This window comes from Crotalus tigris, unplaced genomic scaffold, assembly GCF_016545835.1.
Source record: "Crotalus tigris isolate CLP2741 ecotype Arizona unplaced genomic scaffold, ASM1654583v1 scf7180000018884.865410, whole genome shotgun sequence".
NCBI lineage: Eukaryota > Metazoa > Chordata > Lepidosauria > Squamata > Viperidae > Crotalus > Crotalus tigris.
In genome coordinates, this window is record NW_024097256.1 from 1 (window position 1) to 27,931 (window position 27,931).

The 27,931-nt window shown below is 41.4% G+C and overlaps 2 protein-coding genes across 4 annotated transcripts; both read right to left on the minus strand.

Moving 5' to 3' along the window:
- Nucleotides 1–2,118: 2,118 nt before the first annotated feature.
- On the minus strand, nt 2,119–7,604 carry LOC120314309 (SH3 domain-binding glutamic acid-rich-like protein 3). The gene is made up of 3 exons (XM_039357265.1): nt 7,439–7,604; nt 6,405–6,572; nt 2,119–3,173 (listed from the first exon to the last, which is right to left on the minus strand). Exons 1-3 carry the CDS (start codon nt 7,484–7,486, stop codon nt 3,108–3,110), a joined length of 282 nt encoding a protein of 93 aa, XP_039213199.1. The 5' UTR covers nt 7,487–7,604; the 3' UTR covers nt 2,119–3,107.
- A 1,699-nt stretch (nt 7,605–9,303) lies between these two features.
- LOC120314304 (centrosomal protein of 85 kDa-like) lies at nt 9,304–27,668 on the minus strand. Of its 3 annotated transcripts, XR_005558404.1 has the most exons (14): nt 27,551–27,668; nt 25,992–26,111; nt 23,068–23,750; nt 21,203–21,336; nt 20,446–20,563; nt 19,586–19,771; nt 18,940–19,092; nt 18,613–18,767; nt 16,271–16,388; nt 14,918–14,968; nt 14,715–14,822; nt 13,123–13,348; nt 12,265–12,486; nt 9,304–10,849 (listed from the first exon to the last, which is right to left on the minus strand). XR_005558404.1 is itself a non-coding variant. In XM_039357257.1 (13 exons), the coding sequence occupies exons 2-13, from the start codon at nt 26,080–26,082 to the stop codon at nt 12,323–12,325; spliced, it is 2,187 nt and encodes a 728-aa protein (XP_039213191.1). In that variant the 5' UTR covers nt 26,083–26,111; nt 27,551–27,668; the 3' UTR covers nt 9,304–12,322. The 3 variants fall into 3 exon arrangements, 2 of the variants coding, with proteins under 2 accessions (XP_039213191.1, XP_039213192.1); XM_039357257.1 differs by having other exon boundaries at nt 9,304–12,486; XM_039357258.1 differs by lacking the exons at nt 25,992–26,111; nt 27,551–27,668 and adding an exon at nt 24,059–24,290 and having other exon boundaries at nt 9,304–12,486.
- Between the last annotated feature and the right edge of the window lie 263 nt (nt 27,669–27,931).

The following is a 27,931-nucleotide window of genomic DNA, read 5'->3' on the forward strand; positions in this document are numbered from 1 at the left end:
TCCCTTTGTCTTGTCTGTTTGGATAAAGACTTGAAGTATTAAGCAAACGACACCTTCTGAGTCTTTGTAGACGTTTGAAAGAAGGCAGGCTGGATTTCTTCAGCATCCAAGTATTCTGTTGATGCCCAGTCTTTCCTCCCTTGGGGTTCGGACCTTACAGACTTATATCAGGATAGGGGTTGAATTATGCATTAAATTCCCCTCCTTGTAGCTGCAGTTCCTTTCATGCAGAAAACTAGATGAGCAAATAGAAAGCTTTAATAATTAAAAGCACCTTTTGCCAGCAACAGCATCTATAGTGGTATGGTTTTATATAAGCCCAGGTGCTCTATGTGCAAGGCCTTTCTGACCAGGAAGAATATCTTAAAACATTTACCACTCTTCCTAAGCCTGTCACAAAGTTGCAGACATGTATTCATTACACAAAAGATATGCTGGATGCTTTTCCTCAACTTTAAAAATCAGTTTTGGTGCTACTAAACCAGTTATTTCAGCAACTTACTTTTGCTATCGTAACTGCATTCTACACACATAAGATGCTTGCAGTCAACTCAGGTGGTATCTTCACTTAAAGAGCAGTGGGGTGGACAAATGCTTCATTGTCATGAGAATACATCTCTAAAATTGCCTACCACCATGGATCCAGAAAATTTGACAAATTGTGGTAGCCATTAGGGCTATTGATTTGGGGCTGAGAGCTGCCGTGTGGATGTCATCTGGATTTTTACAGAACAGATGTGATAAGCCTAATATTCAATTGAGGGTGAAGCTTTAGAATCTGTAAAAATCTAATGCCAGAGCAAGTATATTGCCATTGTTCCCAGTTGCAATCCGCCCCCCCCCCCAAGTAAATTGGCTTCTGGTGTCCAAGGCCCATGCCGATCTCCTGATGTTTAAAAACAGTGATGCTGGATTTTCACCAGGATTTTTAGAAAGTATTCTGTGTGATGCTGTTTGGACCATAAACACTCCAAATATTCCCATTGGACAATGCCCTCATTAATACAGCATGCTCAGCCAAAATTTGCTCAACCATGGTATTCTGAATAACTGTTAATTGATTGAATTTACATAACAAGCCAAGCCCAATATGATTTAAATTTTTGGTTTTGCATGTTGTATTCAGATGTGTTTCTCCCCCCCCCCTCCTTTCTCTACTTGAACAATAGACTCATTCTCCAAATGTTTATCTGTATGTAACCAAAGCAGTGCTGTGTGCGTACAAGAGGGAAATTGTAGTAAGCCAATTTAACCATAGTCCAACTGAGCTTCCCACCTACACTTAGTGTGGGTGGGGAAAAAAATGAATACTGTAACATGTACTCTTCGATGAACGAGGGAACTCTTTTTGGCAACTTATACAATTGTGAAGTGCAACAGCAGCTGATGTTTTTATATTTACTAGCTCTTCCTCTCTAGGAGGCAAAGAGAATGATGGTGATTGGTCCTTAAAGCAAGAGGGCAGGATGCATTAAGAAATTCTTGTCCCTTTTGCATTATTTTCACTAAAAGCCAACCTCGCACGTTGCCTCATATTTCAGTACTAGAGAAATGTGAAAAGTCTCTTTTCTGGGAACAAAACTGGCCACTGAACCCTAGACACAGGGGACAATTTTCACAACACAAAACAGTGCAATGATTTAGTGCAGTGTTTCTCAACCTTGACAATTTTAAGGCATGTGGACTTCAACTCCCAGAATTCCACAGCCAGCAATGCTGGCTGTGGAATTCTGGGAGTTGAAGTCCACATGCCTTAAAATTGTCAAGGTTGAGAAACACTGATTTAGTCTTACATTCCACATCTCTTGCCCATAAAGACTGCAAAAAGCCCAAACACTGCCAAACACTAAATCCTGTTTCAGATACATATTGCTGTAGGAGGCAGTTGCACCAAACGCTTCGTTATATTTCTGTCACTCTTCTGACAACATTCTGCATTTTTTTTCTAAAACACTCCCACACACCCAATATTGCCCAAGTATAACAATGGACGTAATTGAATTGCTAAGAGTTAGAAAACAGATTTCCAAATAAATGAACAGAGTGGCATCCAATTTCTGTGTACAACCAGACCGTGTTTTTTTTTTCTTAAAAAAAAAAAGCACAGAACCACTGTGATGGAGGTTTTTAGCAATATTTAATGGCATCTTAACAAAAACATGGCTGTTTATAAATTTTGCTTTCAGAAATAATAAAAAAAAAGAAAAGAAAGAAAATGCACTTGGTCCAAGTTTGCAAAAAGCCAGTTCCAAGAAAGGGGAAGCATGAAACAGCTGAGGCCAGAATAGAGTGGAAATTACTTTCCCCTCTTGGGGAAGCAGGAAAGAGTTTTCCATTGCCAGTTGGAACATAAGGAAAAAAGCACTAATGGACTCGGAGGAATGTTCTCGCCACCCCCTCAAAAACCACTTTAAGAAAGGCTGAGCTACATCACCATGTTTTAAGAGAGATACATACACATGCTCACCCCACTAACCACTGGCAGAGAAGGCAACAGGAGCACTTTTTGCATTGCTAGACACGAGTAATCTCACTAAGAGCAGATATCTGCTGTTCTCTTTCCTGGGTTAGAATGAAAGAGGAAGTACAGCAGGGGTTCTCAACCTTGGCAACTTTAAGACTTGTGGACTTCAACTCCCAGAATTCCTCAGCCAGCAAAGCTGGCTGAGGAATTCTGGGAATTGAAGTCCACAAGTCTTAAAGTTGCCAAGGTTGAGAACCCCTGAACTACAGGAACTGACATTTTGCACATTGAAGGACGTATGGTGATAAGAAGCAACCAGCTCTTCCCTTTTAATACTAAGGGCCGTCTGAGCTTGAAAAAGAAAAGGGGGAACAGAAAAGTAGGGGAAAGCTCTGCTTTCCAAGGTCCTTAATTAGAAGATTAACATCAGTCTACCGCCATAGGCAGGAGGAGACAGGCCCAGCTACATTCAAAGGAACCAGCCGGTTTTTGGAGACCACAGTGAAAGAGGAAACGCAATTCAGAGGCAGTTGGAGAAGAGGTTGGTCGCACAGAGCTGACAATCACTTAGGAGGTGATCCATCTGGAATGCAGAATTTCCAAATCCTGGATGGTTGTCATGTGGGGCAGGGAAGAAGCAAGCTCAGGCTAACTTCAGGAATTCCTGCAGGGTGTTCTGTTCGACCGCTTCCACAAACAGTTCGTAGTCCTATAAGGTGGGAGAAAAATAAACTAAAAAAAAAATAGGGACAGATGCAGTGAAAGGCTAAGAATGTCTTAGCGTCGAACCAAAAACTGCCTCTGGAGCCAAACAAGGAGCACAGCCCTCATTACAGAAGGCTCAAAGCTCAGCTAAAGACCTGTTCTTGTGCATCAAAACTGTTTATATAGCCCTTTCCCTTTGTAATCCTCTCCAGATACTTATTTTCACTTAACAACTGAGAGGTTAATCACAAGTCAAAAGTAACGTTTCAGGTAACACAAATATTACTTACATTGCTTAAGTACAGTTGATGCTATTGCCCCCATGTATTTCTTCCCCTTCTATCTTATGAAAACCACGATTTGATGGAAACATCTGCAGAATCCCTAGGACAGTGATGGCGAACCTTTTAGAGACCGAGTGCCCAAACTGCAACCCAAAACCCACTTATGCATCGTCGGGTGCCGGGTGGGTGTGGCCAAGTGGGTGGGTGTGGCTGTGGTGGTAACGGCAGACTGGGTGGGACTAAAAAGTTCAATCAATTCCAACTTTGCAAGATCTTTTTTTTCCCTGTGAGAAGTTGAAATTGACTGATTGAACCCTTTTTTTTTGCACACGGTGGCGGATGCCTAAAGTGAAAAGGTTTTATAAAACTCAGCTGAAGGCCTAGGACTGGGGTGATGGCGCATGTGCCCACAGAGAGGGCTCTGAGTGCCGCCTCTGGCACCCGTGCCATAGGTTCGCCACCACTGTCCTAGGAGAAACACCTGAAACCTTCAACTAAATGGCTTGTTGGCCTTCTTGCTCAGACATCAACCTGGGTGTGTATCCAGTAACAACTACTGTGAAAGCCACGAATGTCTTATATGTTCTCTGCTGTCTTCCTTTCATAGCTGTTCTGTCTGATACAAACAGAGACACTCCCCACTATGAACTATACCCAGGATGTGGCCCAAGTATCAGGGACAGGCCTGTATCTTTCAGCATTAATAGAGTCCGTAAATACTAGGCAATGTCTGAAAAATCCTTCCCCCCCATAGAACAAGGCCAGCAATCACTCTGATATGACGGCACTTTCACAAATGACAGTAAATGCTTTTTAACCTGCAATATGTCACTTGTCAGTATAAAGTGTCATCAAATTAAGGCACAGAATTAGAGATTTTTAGAGATACTTTCAGGTAAAGTAGAGTATCCTTAAGCCCACAGGGCTGCTTACTTCTGCAAACGTCCTTTTGACTTTGTCAGGAAACGGCTGAAGAGCATAACACAATTTAGACTGGAGTCAATATTCATTTTCCTCTCGATGAGATGCATCACTAGAGTCTATTAATATTTCCTCCTGCTGTCAGCAAGCCAAATGACTCTTCATCGCCCTTACATTAATTATTCATTTTATATTCTGAGACATTTTGTAATAAGCACCTAAAAGGGTATGGAAATATATAGAAAGAAGTGGGATTTTCCCTCCCTGTCTTAGCAAGATTCCCTGTCTAGTTTCATGCCAAGCCCAGCAAGATTACAGTTTTTCTTTAACTTCCTCAAGGGCCTTTCGCTGTAGCAGGTGCTATTAAAAATGTTTGGAAATAGCAAGTGTTGCCCTACACTTCATATCTGAAAAAGGACTGTTGACAAAAAACCATTTAAACATTTGCTGGAGGTGCCTAAATCTCCAGATGCAGAACCCCTCCAGATGTTGATGAACTACAACTCCTAGCAGCCCCACCAGCATGGCCAATACTGAGGGATGCTGGGAGTTGTAACTTAGCAATTTTTAGAAGGATAGACGGCTCCTTTCACCATTCTAAATAATACAAATTGATACGGTCATACTACACATAAGGAGTTGTTACTCTGAGCTACTTCATGCACAGCTCTTGTCATGCAGGCCATTCATTCATTAGCATTAATGTTGAAATCTTGGCCTAGTCACAAAATGAGGCCACCAGAGCCAATATTCCATCATATGATTGTAGACTAGCTTCTATGTAAAACTACAAGTTAATGATTAAAAGCCAGAATTTCCAGCTGGCTTAGCCAAGAGTCTTGCTGACTAGGAATTCTGGTTAATACAAGGCCAATATGCATGGAGAGTACAGCAAGAAGGGCAACATTAATTCAGGCCAACAGAACTGAACGAAGTCCAGGTTAAAAGCAAAAGAAGCAATGAAGCCAAGAAATGAACAATTAATGTAAAACAATTGTGAGAGACGCCAGATGGCAGCACTTAGACAAACTTGGCTGATCTTTACAAAGGGAAAAAAAATTGATGAAGCAGGGATGGGCATTATATTCACCAGGAAATTCAAGACTGGGAAGTTAAAAACGAAACACACCCTGGAAAAAAAGCTAATGGCACTGGCAAACCACAGCCGTATTGTAGCCAAATCCATGGATACTCCCATGCCAGGAGATTGAGACTGACTCAAAGACACATTGACCACAATCATGACTGGTCCTTTATCCACCTCCAATTTTTTTTATGCCCTTGTTAAATCTTGGACTATACCAGTGGTTCTCAACCTTTTTAGTGCCGCGACCCCCAACCGGTCGTAAGTCGAGGACTACTCAACCGGTCGTAAGTCGAGGACTACTCAACTGGTGCAGCACCGTTTGCAGAATGGGACTTTTGGCGGGCTCAGCAGGGCAGAGACAGCCTGGACAATTCCTATTGGCTTTTGAAAGCCAATAGAATTAGACTCTATTCAAGAGAGTCTATTCTATTGGCTTTCAAAAGCCAATAGAATAAAAGGGAGTAGCACAGCTAAGGAAAAGGGGGAAAAAATGGCGGACTGCGTTGTTTGGCGACCCCCGTGAAATGGTCGCTCGACCCCAAATGGGGTCCCGACCCACAGGTTGAGAACCACTGGTCTATACATTTAGGTCAATTAAACATCTTTAAACATTTATTTCAAAGTACATTTACTTTGAGCTAAACATGAAACCATTTTGTTGTGGAGGTAGTAGTGGGCACCTGTGTGTGTGTGTGTGTGTGTGTGTGTGTGTATGCCTTTGAGTCAGTTTTGACTCCTGGCGACTGCCTGGACAAGTCCGCAGTTTTGTTGGCATTAACACAAAGGCACAGTGAATAGCCACACGGACCAGGATGCATTCAAGTGGCTCGTTCTTAATGAGATGCGAAACATTAAAGTTGCTCCTGCTGCCCCAGGGAAAACTTTCCCAAACTGTAATGTAAAATACAGCACCGGTTACCACCCCGTGCCAGGGGCCACTCACCCCGCAGTAGTGGTCCCCGTTGAAAATCTGGGGAGGAATGGCTTTGGGGTTGCCTGACTTGGTCCTCATTTCTTCCCGAAGGGCATTGTCTTGGGAGATATCCACCAGGTTGTACTTGACATTCTTTCCATCCAAGATCCTGGTCACTTCACTCTGCTGGGATTTGATCTGTGGGGCACACATGCCAGGGGGGGAAAAGGAAGAGAAAAGGGGAAGAGGGCGAATCGTCCTGCACTGTGACATGAAGAGAAGGCAACTGATCCCACACATCAAGGCAACTGCAACACTAAGAACCAGAGGCAGCCTACTTCCAGCGAGTGAATCCAATCCTAGCTAAAGAGAGGCAGATTCCTCCACTAGAGATCAAGGAGATGGCAGGCCCCCAACAGAGGCAAGGAAGACCCCATGCCTCGGGAGTCCTGGGGGGGGGGGTGGAGAAAGAGCCTTTGGTAAAGGAAGACCCTCCCTCCCCTTTGTCACAGGGTTGGAGTTCTTCCCGTTCAGCTTTTCCTCAAATTGCTCAAGTGTCTCCACTGGCGTGGGCGGGAATTTGGAACCGAGAAGGAGGGCTCCCCCTTACACTTGAGGAAGAGCCAGGGGTCCACCCTCGCGAGGAGCCTAAAGGGAAGAGCAGCCCGTCTGAAGCCAAGGGGAAAGATGGATAGCCCGTCCTCCAGATGTTCTGGCTGGAGCAGGGGTAGGCAACCTTGGCTCTTTTATGACTCGTGGACTTCAACTCCCAGCATTCCTGAGCCAGCATAGCTGGCTCAGGAATGCTGGGAGTTGAAGTCCACGAGTCATAAAAGAGCCAAGGTTGCCTACCCCTGGGCTGGAGGATGAAGAGACCAGCACATCTGGAAGACCTGGCTGGCGGGAGGCGAGAGCAGGACCGTTCGGGGCGGAGGGCGCAGGCAGCCGCCACTGGAGGAAGGGGACGAAGGGGGGGAGAAGACCCCACCCCCGCAGGCAGCGCATACTGCAAAGGGGCGGCATCGATTTCTTGCACGGGCGGGGGGTGGCTGCGCCGGGCTTACCTCCCGAGAGCCGGTCACCGAAGTGCTGTAGATGGTGAGACAGGCCATGGCGCTCGTCGCTTCCAGCCGCTCCCTCTCGCTGGGCTGCCCGGTAGGCGGACGGGTGGATGGAAGGAAGGGGAAGGAAGCGAAGCGCTGGGCAGGGCTCCGCTGCCTCCCGAAGGCCAGCCGGCACGTGATGGCAGCCCGACCAATGGGGCGAGCGGCCGCGAGCATGCGGAACAGGCGGCGCGCCAGGCTCGGCTCCGCTCGACTCTCCTCAGCCGGCTGAGCTGCGGTCCGAGGCGGCCGCCGGAGGGCTCCCGAAAGGTGCAGAGCCCGCCGCCCGACTCTTCCGGAGCTGCAGCCGCGGGCCTCCTCGCCGCTCTCCCGGAGCCCCCCGCCCAGAGTGCCGCTGGGCTGGCGGCCGAGGAAGGGCGCGGAAGGTCTCCGACTCATCAACTGGCAGCGCTTCTCGATGCCTTTGTGGGCAAATTCAGCCGTCGTGGATACAGAATCATTGTTCCGCTAATCCCTAAGTCTATATTGCAAATACTTTGCTTTTTTCTTTTTCTTTTTACAAATTCTTTATGCTTGTTTGTGTCCCTGCTCACCAATCCCCGACCTTCCTATTTTCAGCTCCTTTTATTAGCAAAGATGGAATAATGGCAGCTGTAAAAAAAAAAAAATAGCCACGGTGGGCTCTGTTTTTACTTGTTTCTTAGGTAACTAGGCTACTGCTATACGTTCACCGTTAGAATAGAGCAGGAAGGGATCTTGGAGGTCTTCTAGTCCAGCCCCCTGCTCAAACAGGAGGACCTGTACCATCTCAGACAAGGGACTGTCTAGCCGCGTGCGGTGTTTCTCAATCTCGACAATTTTAAGGCATGTGGACTTTAACTCCCAGAATTCCACAGCCAGCATTGCTGGCTGTGGAATTCTGGGAGTTGAAGTCCACATGCCTTAAAATTGTCAAGGTTGAGTAACACTGCTAGAGCCAGGGGTAGGCAACCTTGGCTCTTTTATGACTCGTAGACTTCAATTCCCAGAATTCCTGAACCAGCCATGCTGAGGGGAAAGGGAGGTTTCCAAGCTGAGCCATGCTGGCTCAGGAATTCTGGGAGTTGAAGTCCACGAGTCATAAAAGAGCCAAGGTTGCCTACCCCTGGGACTCTAGCCTCTTCTTAAAAACCTCCAGTGATGGAGCACCCACAATTTCTGGAGGCAGGTTGTTCCACTGGTTAATCGTCCTCACTGTCAGAAAGTTTCTCAATTCCAGGTTGCTTCTTTCTTTGATCAGTTTCCAACCATTGTTTCTTCTCCTGTCCTCTGGTGCGCTTTGGAGAATAACGTGACCCCCTCTTCTTTGTGGCAGCCCCTCAGATACTGGAACACTGCTATCATGTCTCCCCTATTTCTTCTTTTCTTTAGACTAGCACTAGCCAAAACCAATTCCTGCAGCTGTTCTTCGTATGTTTTAGTCTCCAGACCTTGGATCATCTTAGTTGCTCTTCTCTGAATTTTTTCCTGACTCTCAACATCTTTTTTGTGGTATGGTGACCAAAATTGGCTGCAGTATTCAAGGTGTGGTCTTACTAGGGTTTTATAAAGCAGTACTAATATACCTTGCGTGATCTTGATTCTATGCCCCTGTTTATACAACCCAGGATTATATTAGCTTTTTTGGCTGCTGCTGCACACTGCTGGCTCATAGTCAAGTGATGTCCCTCTCACAGGTGCTGTTTTTAAGCCACGTCTCACCTAATCTGTACTTGTACCTTTGATTTTTTCTGCCTAAATATTTTGAATCTGAATTTATTTGCAACAATTTTATTGTTATACTGTTTGCATCAATAAGAAATATGTACAATTTCAATAAAAATACATTTTTTTAATTTCTCATTTAAGAGTCAGTCATTAGGTCCAACGTTCCATGTAATTTGATTAAAAGCAACTCTGCCAAAGCAAAGAACTTTTTTTCCTTTTTCTTATTTTTAAAATAAGTTTAATTTCTTTTGAAAGAAATATGTTAAAAACAATGAACACAGCTGCAATTTTTCCATAAAGGAAATATTCCTAGTTTGAGGTTGGTAAAAACGTAATGTAAAAATTGTGTAGTAAACTACAATTTCACAGTGCAATCCTTGTATTAAGGGTATACTTTATAAAAAAAAAGTTCTACTCTTTTGTAATAAAAATAACCGGCATATAAGCAATTTTTCCTTATCTGCAAGCACAACAAAATGTTATATCCCTAAAATATTCCCTATACAGAAACTTCAAGTTAAAATTTCTGCCAAATCCTGACAATAAAGCAGCTTCTCCTGTCACAGTTTCTGTTCATAGCTTTACAAATTTTCCTTCCTTTTTTTATTAAACTTTTACTAAACAATAGTAAAAGTTGTCAAACTATAGAATCCTAGCTATTACAATTGTATTGCATCTGGAGTTTATCAGCATTTGGGAAATAGCTGTCTGCAAACCAACAAATGTCAATTACTGTATGGACTATGACAAGGGTGTGCATTATCACCCTATTTAATATATTCTAAAGCTTTAAAAAAATGTCAATAAAGTAGACAAATTAGTGGCAAAATAAACTTACCATGTCCAGATAATTTACTAACAAATAGCAACTATTGTTTACAAATGTACTCAGTTAGGTTAACTGAATAAAAGTAATTCAAAAATATAGTTATTCAGCAAAAATTAAATCCATGAACCAATTGTAAGAAAGTAAGTACAGAAAGTGGAGCAGTACAAATACTTGGGCTCTGTTTTAATGACAGATGGAACTGAAGCATGGACATAAAGGGTAGGATTGAAGAGGCAAAAGTAACTTTTGGAAAAATAATATATTTATTCCTAGCTTTCAGATTAGTACTTTATATGCTGTTATGTTTTACATGTTTTTTTAAAAAAGAAACATGTAAAATAATACTTACAAAAGGACAGATTGCTTAGGTCCACACAGACTATTACGATATATTATGACATTCTAAACTCTTGGGAAGTACTCCATGTTTATGAAGGTCAGCACCAGCTAAGGAACTGGCAGCTGTGATTTTAGTTTTTTGTTTATATAATTATGTTACTTATATATTGCTTGACCCTCAGTAATTATTGGCGATTAAATAACAATCAGAATAGAAGGGTCTGAAATAAGGATTTAGAAAGATACTTAAAATATCATGGGTTGAATCTATACAAAATAAGAAAGTCCTCCAGAGAATGGGCAAAGATAGGGAAAAAGTGAATTTCATTCAAAAAAGAACTTGGAATATCTAGGACCCTAGGGCAGGGGTGTCAAACTCACAGCGTCACGTGACGTGTTGCAACATATCGCGACTTTTTTCCATTGCCAGCAATGGGGTGGGTGCAGTTTCGGCATGACGCATCCGGTCTATGGGCTGGTAGTTTGACACCCCTACCCTAGGGTAATGATAAATAGCCACCTTAATTATATGAAGAAAGATTCAAGGGGTTGTCAAAAATATATTGTTTCAAAGAATAAATAGCATTGATTACAGCCAGCCTTTAGAGAATACACCACTAAATGAAGTAATTTATCATAAGCAATCTGTTTCTAAATTACCCAAATATTCATAAACTTAAATAAGTACCACAAGCTGGGATGGTAATCAAAAGAATGTGATCAAAAGAATGAAGAGTGCTTGATTTAAACTTCTCTCATCTGAATAATTTCCACTGGTAAATATTTGATGTGTTTCAGGAACATACTCAGCTTTCTTTTCAAGGTCAATTTTAAATTTTAAAAACAAGCATAGACCATGTACATGCCTTCACCGTAGATTATGCTACCTACAATTGACAAAAGTTAATCGACATCAGTAGCCACTGCCAGCCATGCTTGTCCTAACATAAGTCTTTTTATAAAGTGCTGGCATAGCATTAAAGACTCTTTTCCATATAGAAGAAGAATGAGCATTAATCTGCTCAGTCATAACCATTTAAATTACTACCTTCCTGTTTCACAGAAGGATTAGTTTTAAAATCAACCTGTAATTCTATTACTGTGTACAAATCTAATTGCCCACTTTGCAGCAATATGAAAATACAGTTTCTCTCTTTCCAAAGGTTTATTTCTAGGAGAATTAAGGCATTTCAGCATTTGAATTCATACATTCTAGAATGTCAAGTTAATGTCTGCATAGAGAACAGTGATATGAAAATATAGTTTAAAAAGTGCATCTGCATTGAAAACATATGAACCCATAATGGCACACTGACATTGAAAGTGTCCATGCCATTAGCAGTGGTCATATCCTGAAACCTGGGGAACCAGCACAGGCTTTGGAGATCTAAATCATTTAAGGAGAAATGCAATAATGCCTTCTACAATTTCATCCTATTTCTAGTTTCAGGAAGGAATGGGGAAAAAAGTGACTGAGTACTGTACAAGATTACCTTAGAAATTTCAAAAATCTGTTACCGAGACAGATTTTTCCTCACTGTTCAGAATTCCTTTATCACAGCCAATTCAGTTTTTCTACATACGGTCTGCCATTTTATATTCAATCCAAACTCAATCAAAGCTTTTGCAACCTTGCAGCAATTACATTACAAAGAAAAAAAGAGTCTCCATGATTGTAGTGTTTGAAAAAATGTTTCTGCCACAAATTACAGAAATGAATGCTGGCAGACACTTTCCTGACTGCAGCTGCTAGCAGGAACCCGATCCAGAATTGCAGGATACAAAAACATTTTCGCCACACCCTTACTGGCTTGTTTTCCTCAGAGAGCTTTCCTGCCACGAGAAAATCTGACTTCCAGTTGTGAAAAGCATCTTCACCTGAACAGGTTATAAAGACCTGCTGAAAACTCACCCTGCAGCAGCTTTCTCTGATCTACAAACTTAGTCCTCATCTTCCACTTATTTGGCCTTCACTGTGTGATGCAGTTATCACCCACATCTTGAGCGTATCTGTCTGAGATAGCAGTCCGCAAATCTTCAATCTCTTTGTGCAACTGTTTTACATCCTCCAGCTTCTTTGCTAGCGTGTCTGGTTTCAACAAATCTGTTTCTTGTTGAACAGAACAATGTACAGCTGTGAAATCAGAGAAATGTTCTCAGATTAATTACAGTAATTTTCCAATGAAAAATCAGCATTGGGATTTGGCATCTAATCCCTATAACAGCTATGAAGTTGGTTCCCCCCCCCTTTTTTTAAAAATGCAGTTTTTAAAACTGTTATTAATGATCATGGGGACCACCTCCAAGTAGTTCGGAGTTAGGTGGATAGTGCAGAATACCACAAATGTAACTATTACATCACAATCTTGCAACACTACACAAGGGAAAAATCTACAGAGAAGCAATCATGCTTAAAGTGGAGGAAAGAGTTAAAAGATTTTATCAGTTAGATTTTACCTAACTTCCGTAAGGTGCTATTAAAGAACATCAATTGGCAATGTAGGACATATGGGTGTCTATATGGAGGGCAAGAACAGCAAGTGAGAAAATGTATATGATGACATAATCATGCAAGTGCCGTGACTTAAGAGATTTGAGTCAGATTATCAGGACCCAAGTAAATCATGGGAGAAACTGCACAAGGGTGTCACTGGGTAGGTGGTGTCATGGTTTGCTGTGGACACCATGCTGAGAAAGCTACAAGGGTATTACAATCCCAAAGTATTACAAACATAACCTCTCACTATGGACATAAGCTCCTATGACTTACTGTGAATGCCTAACAGCAACGACAAATTGGGATCTTTCCCTTGAGCCCGCTGAGTAACCACACTGTAGACGGAGTGCAAGTCCTGTAGGCAGCTGGCTAGTTCACTATGCAGCTCTTGGGTCAGGCTGGCTGTTTCAGTTGACAGCAGCTGGCCCAGATCCATCTGCCGGAGATGCTCCTGGAAAGTCAGGTTTTTTTCCATCAGTTCTTGGTTCTGGGCAGACAGCTGAAATTAGATGTAAAAAATTCAGGGTTTTCAAAAATGATTCCTAGTTCTTCACTAGTTGTGATTCCACAGCCTGTTTGGGAACTTGGACATCAGAAAGTACATCTGTATCTTTTCCCTTTAGTTCTGAGATCGCTCTTTAGCATAGTATAGGCTAACCATCACACTTCTGGGAGAATGAAAAGTTACATTTGCAGGAATGGGATATTTGGTTTTTACAAGGCAGGAAAAACACAGAGAAAATAGTGGTCTTACAAAGAAAAGTGGAAATTATTGTAAGTATTCTGACAGGAGACATTCCTTGCTGCACAGAACAGAACTTGCAATTTGGAGACAGTTTAATTTGTCCTCTTTTCCCCACCCCAAGAAGCAAATGCAATCTATTTTTGATGAACAGAAGAGTAAATGAGGTCAAAGATACAAAAAATAAAATAAAATTCTTATAATAGGAAAGTTAATCTAGCATACTTTTAATAATGCTCCTTAGATACATTTGAGGGAAGAGGGAATTGGTAGATTGTCCTAGCTTACAAAATGTAGGAGAATGAAGGAGTTACAGCTGCTTTGCATATATTCTATGGATCTTTGTGATTGATTTATGTTTCACTTATTCAGATGGTTTTGGCACCAGACAGATGTTTGCAGTCCAACCCTTTGGCTCCCCCAAACTATATAGAGCAGCAGGAAAAAGCAAAATGTGGATTGTGCTGCTTCATCCACTATCCAACGTCTGCTGGATTCAGCTGGAGAACCACATCTCCAGGAGATCAAAGAATCTCCACCCAGCTTTCTTTTACTATGTTGTTTCTATTATCAAAGAAGAAAATCTAGCAGCAAGATGGCACTAGATGTAAATCACATCTCATGACGATAACAAAATTGTGGAAACAAGCCTTAGCACTGATAGTTTATGTGCTGGTCAAAAGACTTTGAATCATGTGACTAAATGCACTCTCCAAGTCTTTATGTAATCCTTCTAAACTGTGTTCCTTTTTACTCTGAAGTGACAGAAACGATTTTAACACACAGAGAGAAATAACATTCTTGTTACCTTAATTCTGTTTTAATTAAATTTAAATCAAATGGAGTTTTTCCTCTTTGCTTTACTTTCTTTTCATAGTATGGTCCCTAATATCCTACTCAAAGGCAAAGCGCAGGCATTAATTTGAGAAAAGATTATGCACTTCTAACTAATTAGGAGGGAAAGTTCAAATTGGGCTACAGATTTGAACTGAGGGAAAAATCAGATAGATAAGGACACACTATGCAAAAAGAAAAACTACAGTGGTAAACTAGTGTGAAGAATCAGACAATCTGATTATTGCAATTGTTAAACTGCCAACATTTTTTTTTTAAAAAAAGCTACCTCTTTCACAGCTCTGTGTAACTGCTGCAATGCATTTTCCTGCTTCAAGGTGTCTGCTCTCAGAGCCTGTGCTGTGCCATCTTCCTGGGCAATCTGTTCCTCCAGATCCTGGAACACAAAATGAGGACAAATTGAGATTATGTTACTGGTTCCGTTTTGTTTCAATTAGAAGTTCACCTTTAGTGCTTCAATAAGAAGCTCACCTTTATTTGTGAAGATAAATGATCCAGTTTCTTCTTCTGATTTTCCACAATCTAAAAAGAATTAAAATGATCAAATGTTCCCATGCATCTTCCAGCAGATGTTCCTACTGTTGAAGGAATGTGCTCACCAGCATTTGTACATTTGTGCATGATCTAGCCTAAAGAACTTGAAAAGTTTTACTCATGAGGACCATCCCACATATGCTAAGTAGCGTAACTGATGGGTTCTTTCAGAGAAGATACTTTACTGCAAATCTGACCTATCCCATAAAATGCAGCCTTAGTTTAAAATCATATTTGCAGGAAAAACTAAACTGCCAAACGTTTGTATTCATCTAGAAAACAGATATAAACAATATTTATCGAAAGAGAAAGAACAAAACCCACATCAAATCTACATAATGCCTAGCTTTATATTATTCTCCTAAAAATGTTCACCTCTCCAATAAATGTACATCATATGTGAATGCATATATATGTATCTGTATAAACATCCAGCAGAAGCTACACTAAAAAGGCAATGGAATAATAATTGAATTATTATTAAGATTAAGATTAAAATCAGGTTTTCTATAAAATTAATCCTTTGTGTTTAAATAGCAACAAAAAGACATATAGATATGCAGCAAGGAAAAGCAGTGGTGCGCTGAGGAAGGGAAGGGAAATTGGGTGAAGATGAGATAAAGAGAAGACCACCAGGAAACAGAGAAAAATCCTATTTATGGTTTTTTAAAAGGGTTAAAATAAACTAGACCAGCGGTTCTCAACCTGTGGGTCGGGACCCCATTTGGGGTCGAACGACCATTTCATGGGGGTCGCCAAACAACACAGTCCGCCATTTTTTCCCCCTTTTCCTTAGCTGTGCTACTCCCTTTTATTCTATTCGCTTTTGAAAGCCAATAGAATAGACTCTCTTGAATAGAGTCTAATTCTATTGGCTTTCAAAAGCCAATAGGAATTGTCCAAGCTGTCTCTGCCCTGCTGAGCCCGCCAAAAGTCCCATTCTGCAAATGGTGCTGCACCAGTTGAGTAGTCCTCGACTTACGACCGGTTGGGGGTCGCAGCATTAAAAAGGTTGAGAACCACTGAACTAGACAGACATTCCACTCAAGATACTGGTTAATCTTCAAAGACAATGTGGAACCCAGGTATGCTTATTTTAAGTGAACGTGAGTATACATTTTGATCCTTTATGATATAAAACTTTGAATGGACCAAATACATCCCAGCCTGATCAATGAGTGTAATACAGAATATCGCTATAAAGAAGTGATCATAAAGAAGAAATGTTGGTCTTCTACTCAATCAGAGTAGATGCCCACCTAAGAGCTGCAATCTCATCTTTGGAGTTACCTTCCTGAGAAGATCACGCTCTTTGCGAAGAGCATCTTTCTCTTCTTTCTCTCTCTCTATCTCTCGGGCATAATCTTCTGGTACTGAGGGCTTCATCTGCTGCATTTTGTCTTGTAAGCTGAGAAACAGGAAGTTTTCATTAAAGGAAATGAACTTTATAAGCTCGTCCTTTGAACGGGAGTTTCATAATTATGTCTCTAAAACAAATCAAAAACACTGCTCCATTCCAAAAACATACGCCAATACAAAGACACCCCAACGATTAAAGAGACTTTTCGGTCCTGATTCTCTGTATGTTGAAGTTTCATATCTGTGAGAAATCGTCCAAAAGCTAACATTGCCTTAAAGCTATGCCCATCCATTCTCACAATCAAGCCTAAGCAACAAGGCAGGCCCTCTTACCAGTGTTACCGAAGTCCCACTCTATTCAAGGAAAAGCATGGTGGAAGCAGGCAATAAAGATGCCATCAAAGCTTGATCCAGTTTGGTTGCTCCCCCCACCCCAAGCCAAATGCCCTGAGGCTGATTTTTGTAAGATGCCTGAGAAAGAAATGAGTCCTAAAAGGTGTAATAAATGCAGTATCTTCCAAGGAGGGGCACCCAGTTGAGGGAAAAGCATGTGCTGGAAGGAGAGATAAACACAAACCCCTCCCAAAAGAATTATCCTTCCCCAGAGAAAGAACTCATATATAATACAGGTAGTTCTTGACTTATGATCATAATGGAGTCTAAAATTTCTGTTGTTAAGTGAAACATTTGTTAAATGAATGTTGCCCCATTTTACAACTCTTCTTGCCAGTTTTTCAATGAATCACTACAGCTGGTAAGTTAATAATAAGGTTGTTAAGTGAATCTGGTTTCCCCATTAACTTTTCCTATCAGGTGATTATATAAGGACACTGCAACTGTCACAAATATCAGTCAGTTGCCAAGTGTCTGAATTTTGATCATGTGACCACGGTGGTACTACAATGGTCATAAGTGGTTGTAAGTGTGAAAAACTGCCATAGGTCACTTTTTTCAGTGCCATTGTAACTTTGAACTGTCACTAAATGAACAGTTGTAAGTCAAGGACTACCTGTAATATCTTCTGGGACTGCTACTCCCAGGATCTTTTCTGAGTCCAAAGCCCCCACACTTTTGACTGTATAGTCATTTTCTGCCTTCTTCTTCTGGGGAGAGGAATCCATGCAAAGTAGGACAAATTATGAAATAAAGTGTCATGCCAAAACAATGCCCGTTTTGTACATAGGCCATGATGACACACACCTTATAAAAAAGATGGGAATTGTGCCATGCCATTCCCTTCGTCATTTTGATAAATCTGATGGGTTCTGTGAATGCCTCTGTCCAAGGACTATTCACAATAGATTCATAAGGCATATATTGCTTGTCACAATTGGCATTTAAGGCTCTTTTCTCCTCTCAGTACAATTCCCACCACAAGAATTGGGATTGAAAGGAGCCATTTGGCCCTCTTAGTGCAGGAATCCCCATTAACAGATGAGGTGTCTAGGCTCTGCTTGCATAGATCCAATGAAATGGAGACAGCTTATCTCTCTGGATAAGCAGTTCCACAGTTTAACAGCAACTACCATTAACAAACTTTTCTAAAATTCCAATGAATCTGCTTTCCCGTAACTTAAAAACCATCATTCCATATCCTACACTCTGGAATGAGAGAAAACAGCTCTTGATCTGCTTCCAAGCGAAGGAGTTTAAAGAATGCTACCACATCTTCTCTCATCGTTTTTCCCTTAAGGCTAAACATACTTCAGTCACTCTTCTTCATAGGATATTCTCCTGTCAGGAACCTCACTCTTCTTATTCCCACCTCTTTCCCTGTTACTTAGTCTCTCCTATATGGACCTGCTGTGCTTATTTGTAGGAAAGCTTTATTGACAAGCAGCACAATGTACTTCTAGATCAGTGGTTCTCAACCTGTGGGTCGGGACCCCATTTGGGGTCGAACGACCATTTCACGGGGGTCGCCAAACAACACAGTCCGCCATTTTTTCCCCCTTTTCCTTAGCTGTGCTACTCCCTTTTATTCTATTGGCTTTTGAAAGCCAATAGAATAGACTCTCTTGAATAGAGTCTAATTCTATTGGCTTTCAAAAGCCAATAGGAATTGTCCAGGCTGTCTCTGCCCTGCTGAGCCCGCCAAAAGTCCCATTCTGCAAACGGCGCTGCACCAGTTGAGTAGTCCTCAACTTACGACCGGTTGAGTAGTCCTCGACTTACGACCGGTTGGGGGTCGCGGCATTAAAAAGGTTGAGAACCACTGTTCTAGATTATCCTGGAAGCCAACGCTCGTTTCCCCCCCACTTTCCTGGTGTTACCTGTGCACTGTGGAAAGCAGTTCCATTTCTTTGTGTTTTTGCACTTCTAGCTGTAACTCCTTCTCTCGACAGTCAATGCGGACATCTCTTAGTTCCCTTTCAAGAGTAGTCACTGTTTCTTTCAAAGTGCTAACTGTCTGCTGAGATTCTTTTAACTAAAATATTGGGGGAGAGGGGGAGAGAATACACATATATCAAACTTAAAAGGAACTCCTTCTAGCAATTGGTCTATTCACAAAGCTAACACGTTTATTCTGTTCAAGCTTGCAGGTCTACGCTATCCAGCTACTCTTCAAAGCCAGCTGCATGCAGAAGGTGCCCACTTACCTGTTGACTTTGTTTTCGATGATCCTCCAATACTGGGAAGTCAGCAATATAGCGTTCCAGAGTCTCAATTCTCTGCTGCTTCTCATGCTTTTGGTCCAATTCTTTTTGGCATTTCTTTTTCAGATACTCAATGTGCTTGTCTCTGGACTTGACCTGCAGGATAGAATATCAGAGGTAGGTTGCAGCCCTTTCTATTATTAATTTCAGATGCAAAAAGGCATTGCCCATAACTCAAAACTATTAAAGTACCTAACAGACCATTATGTAGAACAAAAGGAAGTGAACCCCTACGTTAAAAAAACATACTTTGCAGAAACATAGTCATGGAACTCACTCTACATTTTACATTACATAAAGAGCAGAGATTTAGCTTTCTGCTAAAAACCTGAAGCATTGTAATACTCCAGTCTAACCTTAGTGCAATCATATTGGGAAAATGTTAATGCTTTACCTTTTGCTCCTTTCTTTTATTAGCTCCTAAAAAATATTTCCCATAGCAGTTCTCTGTTATACAATAGGATGTGAAATGAATCAAAGCTTGAAGTGTGAATATTAGAAGAATCAAATATTACAACAAAAAATTGCATTCCCATGTAAATAAGCAGATAGTGGGAGACCTGTTGGGGCTTCATCCCCAAAAGCCTACCCTTTCTTCTTGTTTCTTCAATTCTATTGTATGCTTCTGTATGGTCTCTTTGTGATCCCCCTGGATCTGTTTAATACCAGCTTCTGAGGCAGCCAGTTTCCTTTCCAATTCAATCTTTTCCTTATTGAGTGATTCTGTTTTTTCAGTAAACTGAGCCCGTAAAAATGTATTCTCCCTCTGTAACTCCTGCAAAAGATATTAAATGAAACAGTAACAGCCAAAACATCTTCTAAAATCCATACTCATAATCACTGAGGAACTGTTCAAACAACTTTGAATGTGAATTCAATAAATACTGGGGACAAGAAGAGAAACACATCCATAGTTGATGGACAAACAAAATATCGGATTTTCCTGTATGCTCACCAGAAAATCAAGCAGGCTCCAATGCTTAGGGAATGAAGCACCTGTACACTGTTTTAGAAAAAAAGAGCACTCTATATCCCTGTCAGCAGATAACTTTATTTTACAAATTTTTAGCCAATATTGCAGGAATTAAAGAGCGGCATGGCGGCCTAGAGGTGAAGATGCTCGCCTCATACTTGGGAGGCTAAGAGTTCAATCCTAGGCAGTGGCAGATGTTTCTGTATCAAGGCACAAAGAGAAAATATCCACTGCAAACTCCGCATAAGTGTCAGGAAGGGCATCTGGCCAGTAAACCCTCAGCTCCATTCAGTCACCCTGACTCCACCCCAATAAAAGGGATTTTAAAAGAAAAAATAATCGCAGAAATTAAAGATTCCTAAGGGAGCAGCTATAGATCATGTCTCTTCTTCACTCATGCCTCCTCCAACCCCACATTTAATTTAAAATTCTTTTCCCAATAGCCTATTTCAAGCACCACCAGTTATAAGGGTTACCTGCATTCTGAACAGATACATATCTCCGTAAGGAGCAGGATGGCCATAGAGGGCACTGTGGACTTGCATTTCACTTTCTTGTAGTTTCTGCTCCAGCTGGGAAATGTGCTGTCTCTGCCTATGAGAATAAACCCGTGGAGTATGTTAATACTGACAAAATTGAAAGTCTAAAAAGGGAACATATGAGAGCTTTCAGTAAAATAGTTAAATAGCATTTATTTTTTCATATTTGTAGCTGAGAGCTGGAAATCAATACATGGATTCACAGAGTGATGTGTGGGGGAAAAGCTAACTGAGAAAGAGTTATCCACCTCCGTAATTCCTCTCGTAAGCCAATAAAAGCTAATTAAATGCACTCAAGAGAAATCACAACTTGCCCTAGAAGCAAAAGCTTTCTTATCCTAGTTAAAAGACAAGCTACATCTTAGTGTAACCAGAAGAAGCCATGCATGTCCTTTTTAATTAATAGAGAGAAGGAAGAAAACCTCTCTTAAAAATCCGTGTTCTTCCCCACTATGTCTTTGGCACAGCAAACACCAAAACTGTTTGGTGTTTGGGCAAAAATAGTCTTGAACCATTTAATTTCTTCCATGGAAACAAACAGCATAAGTTTAGCCACTCATAAGTAAGTTAAGACTATTCAGTGAAGTTTATTGTGCCTAGGATTACAATGTTTCCTTTTCTATCAATATGAAAAACATTGTTACTTTTTAGTGAAAAAAAAATCTAGAAAGTAAACTAACGTTTAATTTCCTACCTGTCAATGAGAATTTCTTTCTCCAGGAGCAAATTTTCATTTGTGTTGGCAATGCCAATCCACTGAGCTGGATCAAGTGTGTGCAGTGAAGTACTGTTCACCAAAGGATAGTAACAAGTAGCTTTATTCTGCAGCTGGAATTATGACGTTCAGAGACAAGACATGGGATTCAATTCTCAAAGAGAAAGTCAGTGTTAGATTTTGGGGGGGGGAGGGGAAAGGAAGGTTGTGTTTATATATCTATACCTATCTATACCTATACCTTTACCTCTATCTATCTATCTATCTATCTATCTATCTATCTATCTATCTATCTATCTATCTATCTATCTATCTATCTATCTATCTATCTATCTATCTAAACCAAATAAGAAAGAAAAACGAACACCAGGATATAATAAACCAGACTGTTTAATATAAACAAGCCTGTAGTTAAAAAGAGTCACTAAGCTTTCGTCAGGCCAAACTACCGACGTCATCAGAGTTGGAGTAAAAGGAGATCAGGAAGGCAGCTCATATAACCTCCTGCCTCTGCGCCCGGCTCCTTGAGCGCGTCATTGGCCTGTTGATTGTATTAATCCGTACCGCGCAGAGTTGTTCCGCATCAGGCAAACTGTCCTTGGCTCCGCTAGTTGTTTTATGATCCTCAAGTGCTCTTTTAGAGCATGTGCAAGCACTTGGAGGGCGGCTGTCAACCGGTCCCTGCGCCCAGTCTCCCTCCCTCCCAGGGCCATTATATGAGCTGCCTTCCTGATCTCCTTTTACTCCAACTCTGATGACGTCGGTAGTTTGGCCTGACAAAAGCTTAGTGACTCTTTTTAACCACAGCCTTGTTTATATTAAACAGTCTGGTTTATTATATCCTGGTGTTCGTTTTTCTTTCTTATTTGGTTAACAATAATGCCCAGGATTCACATTTTTAGCATTTCACTATAAAGCACCAAACAATTACCTTGCATATCTAGAAAACAATGCATTTCTATGGCAGGGCTCCTTAAAACAAGTTAGTAAGTCACAACAGCAGCAACATTTAACTCAATAAAGCAATCCTGAACTCATTTGAACTACATCTAATTCTCAATAGTTTGGTTCTGGCTTATTAATGTTGCATTTGGGTTGACATAAATAATATCATTAATATGGCTCTGGATTGATCACTGGATTTTACAGGTGAATGTTCCTCTGAGCTGAATCTATACATGAAATTGGCTAAAATAATTACTGTACAACACTGTAAAAGAAATCTATATCCAATTTGCAGTGATGCTCTCTTGATACTATTTTGTTTGTCAACATTTGAAGTGATTTTTTTTTCAACCAAAGGACAAGGAAAAAAACTTTCCAGCAATGTCATAATAGTTTTGGGAGTTATTTATCACAATTTTAATTTCTAGTCCATTCCCAATTTTTCTTTAAATTGTTATACTTATCAATTTTGAGACTGCATTTTTTTAATTTGGTAGTATATACTTGTATTTTTCTTTTGTTGATTCGTGTTTAATATTATATTGCCCATACTTATTACCTGCAGCCTCTCCTTGAAAATGTGCCATGCCACCACTTTTCAAAAGCCTACGAAGCTAACTCTACAGCATAGTAGTACTGTAACAGCCATTAAGTCCTCGTTTTCTTTCCTAAAGGTTTGATTCTGCAATAAAAGCACTTAGGGGATTATTTCTCCAGAGCATAATACTAAAATATTAGGCTTTTCAATTAAGATACTTCTAAGGATTTTCCTCCATTAGCATTTGCTCCCTTTGAATTATATGCAACAGCATTAGCTCTGGTCTACATACTCATGAGCCCTGGCAGAAAAGTTACAAGAAGAAAAGCTACACATGCAGACAGAGGTTAAAATAACTTACATGCATCTGTTCAAGTTGCAGTCGAGCATAATCCAGATGTTTCCAGGCACTATGTGCACAATTCTCAAGTGGATGTAGTGTACAAGCTTCCTGCTTTGAGGTCTGAGACTGAGCAGCCAAAGGGCTGGAATACATACTAGGAGCATTAAGTCCCAAGGATACTTGCTTTCCACAGACTCTGTTGGAATCTGTTGAAGATTTAGTATTCTGCAGTATTTTATTGGATTCTTTTTCTAGGCCAGCAACAGTGCTGTTTGAAGTGCCTGGAGTGTACATCTGGAGCTGGGACCAAGGACCAAGAGAATGCCTATCTAGAAAAGCAGAATGGGTGACTTCAGCATCTAGGCTGATAGGTTTCTGAATACATTCCACACCTGACTGACCAGAACTACGAAACAAGGACTGATTGCAACCATTTTCTGCTGAAGTCTGATTCAGACAAAGAGAATTCCAGTTGATCACCTGGGATTGCCTCAGAGTATCAGAGTCATAGCTGGACATTAGTCCTCCAGTGTCACCCAGTGAATTTGGCAGGGAGGAAGCCAAAGTGGTCTGAGGAGTGCTTGATTCACTTGCTAGACAAGGTGATCTGTCCAATGTGGAGGGCATGACATGAGCTGTAGGAATGGCCACCTGGGTTTTGATGGGTTGAAATGAAGAACCATAGTTGAGATTGCTAGATGCTAGAAAAGAAAAGAAACAATCCGGGAATTAAAAACAAAACTTTATAGATCAGCTGATAATTCATTTACCCTGGCTTTTGTATACATCGAGTATGTAGAAAATTGCTCAGAATAGATAATTACTGCTCATAGTAATTATAATAATGATAGTTAGCTTTCTTAATGTAGAGAGTGTTATGACTAATAATAAAATCTAGATGAAAGGCAATCAGATTAAGCCTTTAAAATTAAATGAGACTTGGTAATCATGTAGCATTCTAGTTACTCATAAAACACAAATTAAAGCTTTAGAAAATGTCAAAACTTACTTAGGAATCAGGAACTGAGATCTTAATTATATTCCCATCCACTGAATTGAAATCCTCATTTGTTTCAAATATATAAAGGAACAGGCTGCTATGCCAAGGAAGCAGTTAACTAGTTACTGTTATGAAAATGCAGTAAATGGTTCTATGTTGGCATCAGGCTCTTCTGAAAACAAGTGTATGTTTTTGTCAATCATTATATGGGATAAGGAGGAACTGACTGCTGAAAATACTGACATGGAAATACCAGAGCTAACTAAATAGACGTATGAACCTATTCTTAGTAACTCTCAGATTTCAATACAGGAAAAACAACAGCAGCTATGCTAAACTGCAAGGAGCGTGGTGTTCTCACAGTATTTCCCTCTCACGAGGTTCACCATATGAATGTCAAATGTATATATAACACCAAATAAGATTATTAAGAATGCAAGTTGATTGTGAAGTTAACTTCAGATAAACTGCTAAAATCCATTTTAAAAATGTGAGAAAAATGGATTGATCAAAAATTTGTCCAAGAAGGCAATGCAGAAAAGTAGCTTAGTGCTCTTTACATTTTAGTTAGAGAAAGCCACTTTGATCTAGTAGTTAAGATACTGGACTAAGAACATGGAAATCTGACTTTTATTCCTGCCACACAAGCCAAGTGGGTGATCTTGGATTAGTCATTCCCCTTCAGCCCCGGGAAGAAGGCAATGGCAAACCATTTCTGGGGAAAAAAATTGTCAAGAAAACTGCATGAACTTGTCTGTGTCAATTCCAGGAGTCAATTCTAATTTGAAAGGAAAAACAAGCAAAATGGGGGGGGGGGCAAAACGCTAAATAATGCTTCCTAGGAAGAATATCCCTGGCACTAAGTAGTACTTGCTCCTTAATGTCTAATAGGTGTCTAATAGTATTTGGAGAAAGGTATCCAAATATTTAAAAAACCAAAAACTGTCAAGTTAGCACATGCAGAAGGAGACAATGCTTTAGAGACTTAGTTGTACACATGAAATTAAACTGCCTTTCAGATCTCCATGCCTTAATAATATATGGAGGAGACAGAATTGTGAGGATGAATCTCCGAATGTGATCCACCTAACTCAGACATGTCAAACACACGGCCCGGGGGCCGGATGCGGAGTGGTTTCATGTGGCCTGCAAAGCCATCCTGGAAACAGTGAGGGAATGGCCCCCGCTGCCTTGGCCCTGGCCCAGGCCGGCTGGGAGCCAAGGTACAATTTTATGGTAGCCATCTACGGTAAAACGCATTCAGTCTTAGCTCCACATGGCCATCCCGAAACAGCTCCTGCCACGTTGGCCCCACCACCTGGGTGCATGCTGGGGAGGTGTCACCCTTTGTGAGGAATGAAGAAATGCACCATCACCTGGAAGTGGCCAGCAAATGGCCCTCGCCTACTTCACATATCCGGCTTGATGGGCTCCGGGGAAGAGTTTTGGCAGGCTCTTCCAGTGGACCATGCCTTGGCGCTTGCCCTGGTCCCACCCCCCTTCTGCCAGAGACCCTCAGATCTGTCCCACTCCTGCCCAGGCCCCCACAGGCACCCTTGACGCGAACAATGTAGAGCTGGCCACGCCCATCCAGTAGGCCACACCCACTTCATCCACACCCACCCAGTAAGATGCACCACCCTGGCTACACCTACCCAGCCCCCCCCCCCCCCGAGGGCAACCCCAATGCTGATGCGGCCCTCAATGAAATTGAGTTTGACACCCTGGACCTAACTGATCAGACTAATTTGTAGTAACCTGTACAAACTGTTGGGGCTGTTTTTCAATTTATAGGTCCTCACTGAGTGCATCATTTATCTCAGGATTTTTACAATTCCATCCAATAAGGGAAGTATTTATCTCAGGATTTTTACAATTCCATCCAATAAGGGGAGTAAAATAAAAGGATTCTAAGAATTCAGGGATTAAAGTGAAATTTTACCATCGTTATTGCTTGATGAGGGAACTCCAATAAATGTTCCTCCAGAGGCAGCCATTCTTGATTTGTGATAAAAGGTTCTCTCTAGAACCATAGATTGATCTGGAATTTTCAGATTGGTACCTAGGGAGTTGAATGTAAGAGTAACAATATAACACTTGGATAAATATAAAAAGCTAACGAAGCTTAGTTCTACAGTGTTATATTAATTATCACATGCTGTGATACCTAGCCACTGAATAATTCACGTTTCACAATACATGCTTGTTATTTGGAGTATCTTCTATGGCCCCAGAAAAAGTTGTGGGGTTGGTGGGGTGGGAAAACCAGAGCAATAAGATGATTGTGGGGAGAATAACTATAAGGATTTGGTTTGTGAAAGAAAAATAATACACATACGTATTGCCATTTTTTAGCTCTTTGTATATGTTTAATTTTGTGCTCCAGCCAGAGTTTACTGGAATTGGATGGCCTATACATTTAAATACGATAAAATAAATACAGGTAGACCTCAACTTACAACTATTCATTTAGTGACCATTCAAAGTAACAATGGCCCTGAACAAAATGGCTTATGACCATTTTTCACACTTACAACTGTTGCAGCATCCCCACAGTGACATGATCAAAATTCAGACGCTTGGCAACTGGCATGTACTTATGACAGTTGCGGTGTCCCGGGCTCATGTGATCACCTTTTGTGACCTTCTGAGGAGCAAAAATCAATGGGGAAGCCAGATTCACTTAACAACCCGGTAACTAACTTAACATCAGCAGTTATTCAGTTAACAACTGTAGCAAGAAAGATCATAAAATGGGGCAAAACTCACTTAACAACTGTCTCCTTTAACCATAGAAATGTTGGGCTTAATTGTGGTCATAAGTATAAATCAGGGGTTTTCAAACTTGGCCTTTTAATGACGGGTGGACTTCAACTCCCAGAATCCCTCAGCCAGGCACGCTGGCTGAGGAATTCTGGGATTTGAAGTCCACACGTCATATAAAAAGGCCAAGTTTGAAGACCCCTGGACTTCAACTCCCAGAATTCCTCAACTAGGTACGCTGACTGAGGAATTCTGGGAGTTGAAGTCCACACGTCATAAAAGAGCCAAGTTTGAAGACCCCTGGTATAAATCATTCGTTCCTGTCATTGTTATACCAGGAGTAGCTCTCCAACAAGCTTGATGGCCCAAAGTTGGGGGCAGACTACGCGTGTGTGTGTGTGTGTGTGTGTGTGGTGTCTGTGTGTGTTGTGTGCTTTCCCAAGGCAACCTGTTGCGTTGGGGAGAAGAGGACCCCCTTCTAGCACCAGCTCTGCGCATGCTCCAAACTAAGCAGCTTTCCCCAACCTGGAGCCCTTTTGACCCATCAGACATCAACTCCCGTCACCTCCCGCCTGAAAGTCCAAGCTAGGAAAGATGGGCATTGTAGTTCGCGCCGCCCCCCCCCCCAAGAAAAAAAATATGGATGTCAATTCCAGAAGCACTGAGGGGAGGAAAATGAGAAACTCTTCAGGGCTGCAATTTTTAAACCAGAAGGAGAAGATAATTTTTGATTATTACCTCCGAGGGACCCTCGCGCCTCCACTCAAGAGAACTTTAAAAGGAGACTAACCACCACCACCACCAGCGAAATACAGCACGGCTTTAAGCCTGCTCGGACCCGTAGCCACCGCGCGTGCGCGGCACCCGTTGCCAGCAGGAGGTTACGACATCCCTGGCGCGCGAGGGCCATTAACAGCTCGCGGCGTCCGGCCCGCTATCTCTTTATTGGCCTTCAGCTTCAGATTAGAACTGGCTGTGATCGTCCAATGGAAACTCTCTTCAGTCATTAGCCCCGCCCCCCCGCCCCAATTCAAATTGAGAGCGGAAGAAAATTGTTCCCTGCCGCTGGCCGTAGGAAGACTGTAAGCCCTGTAAGAACCGGCCGAAGTTGTTTAGGTC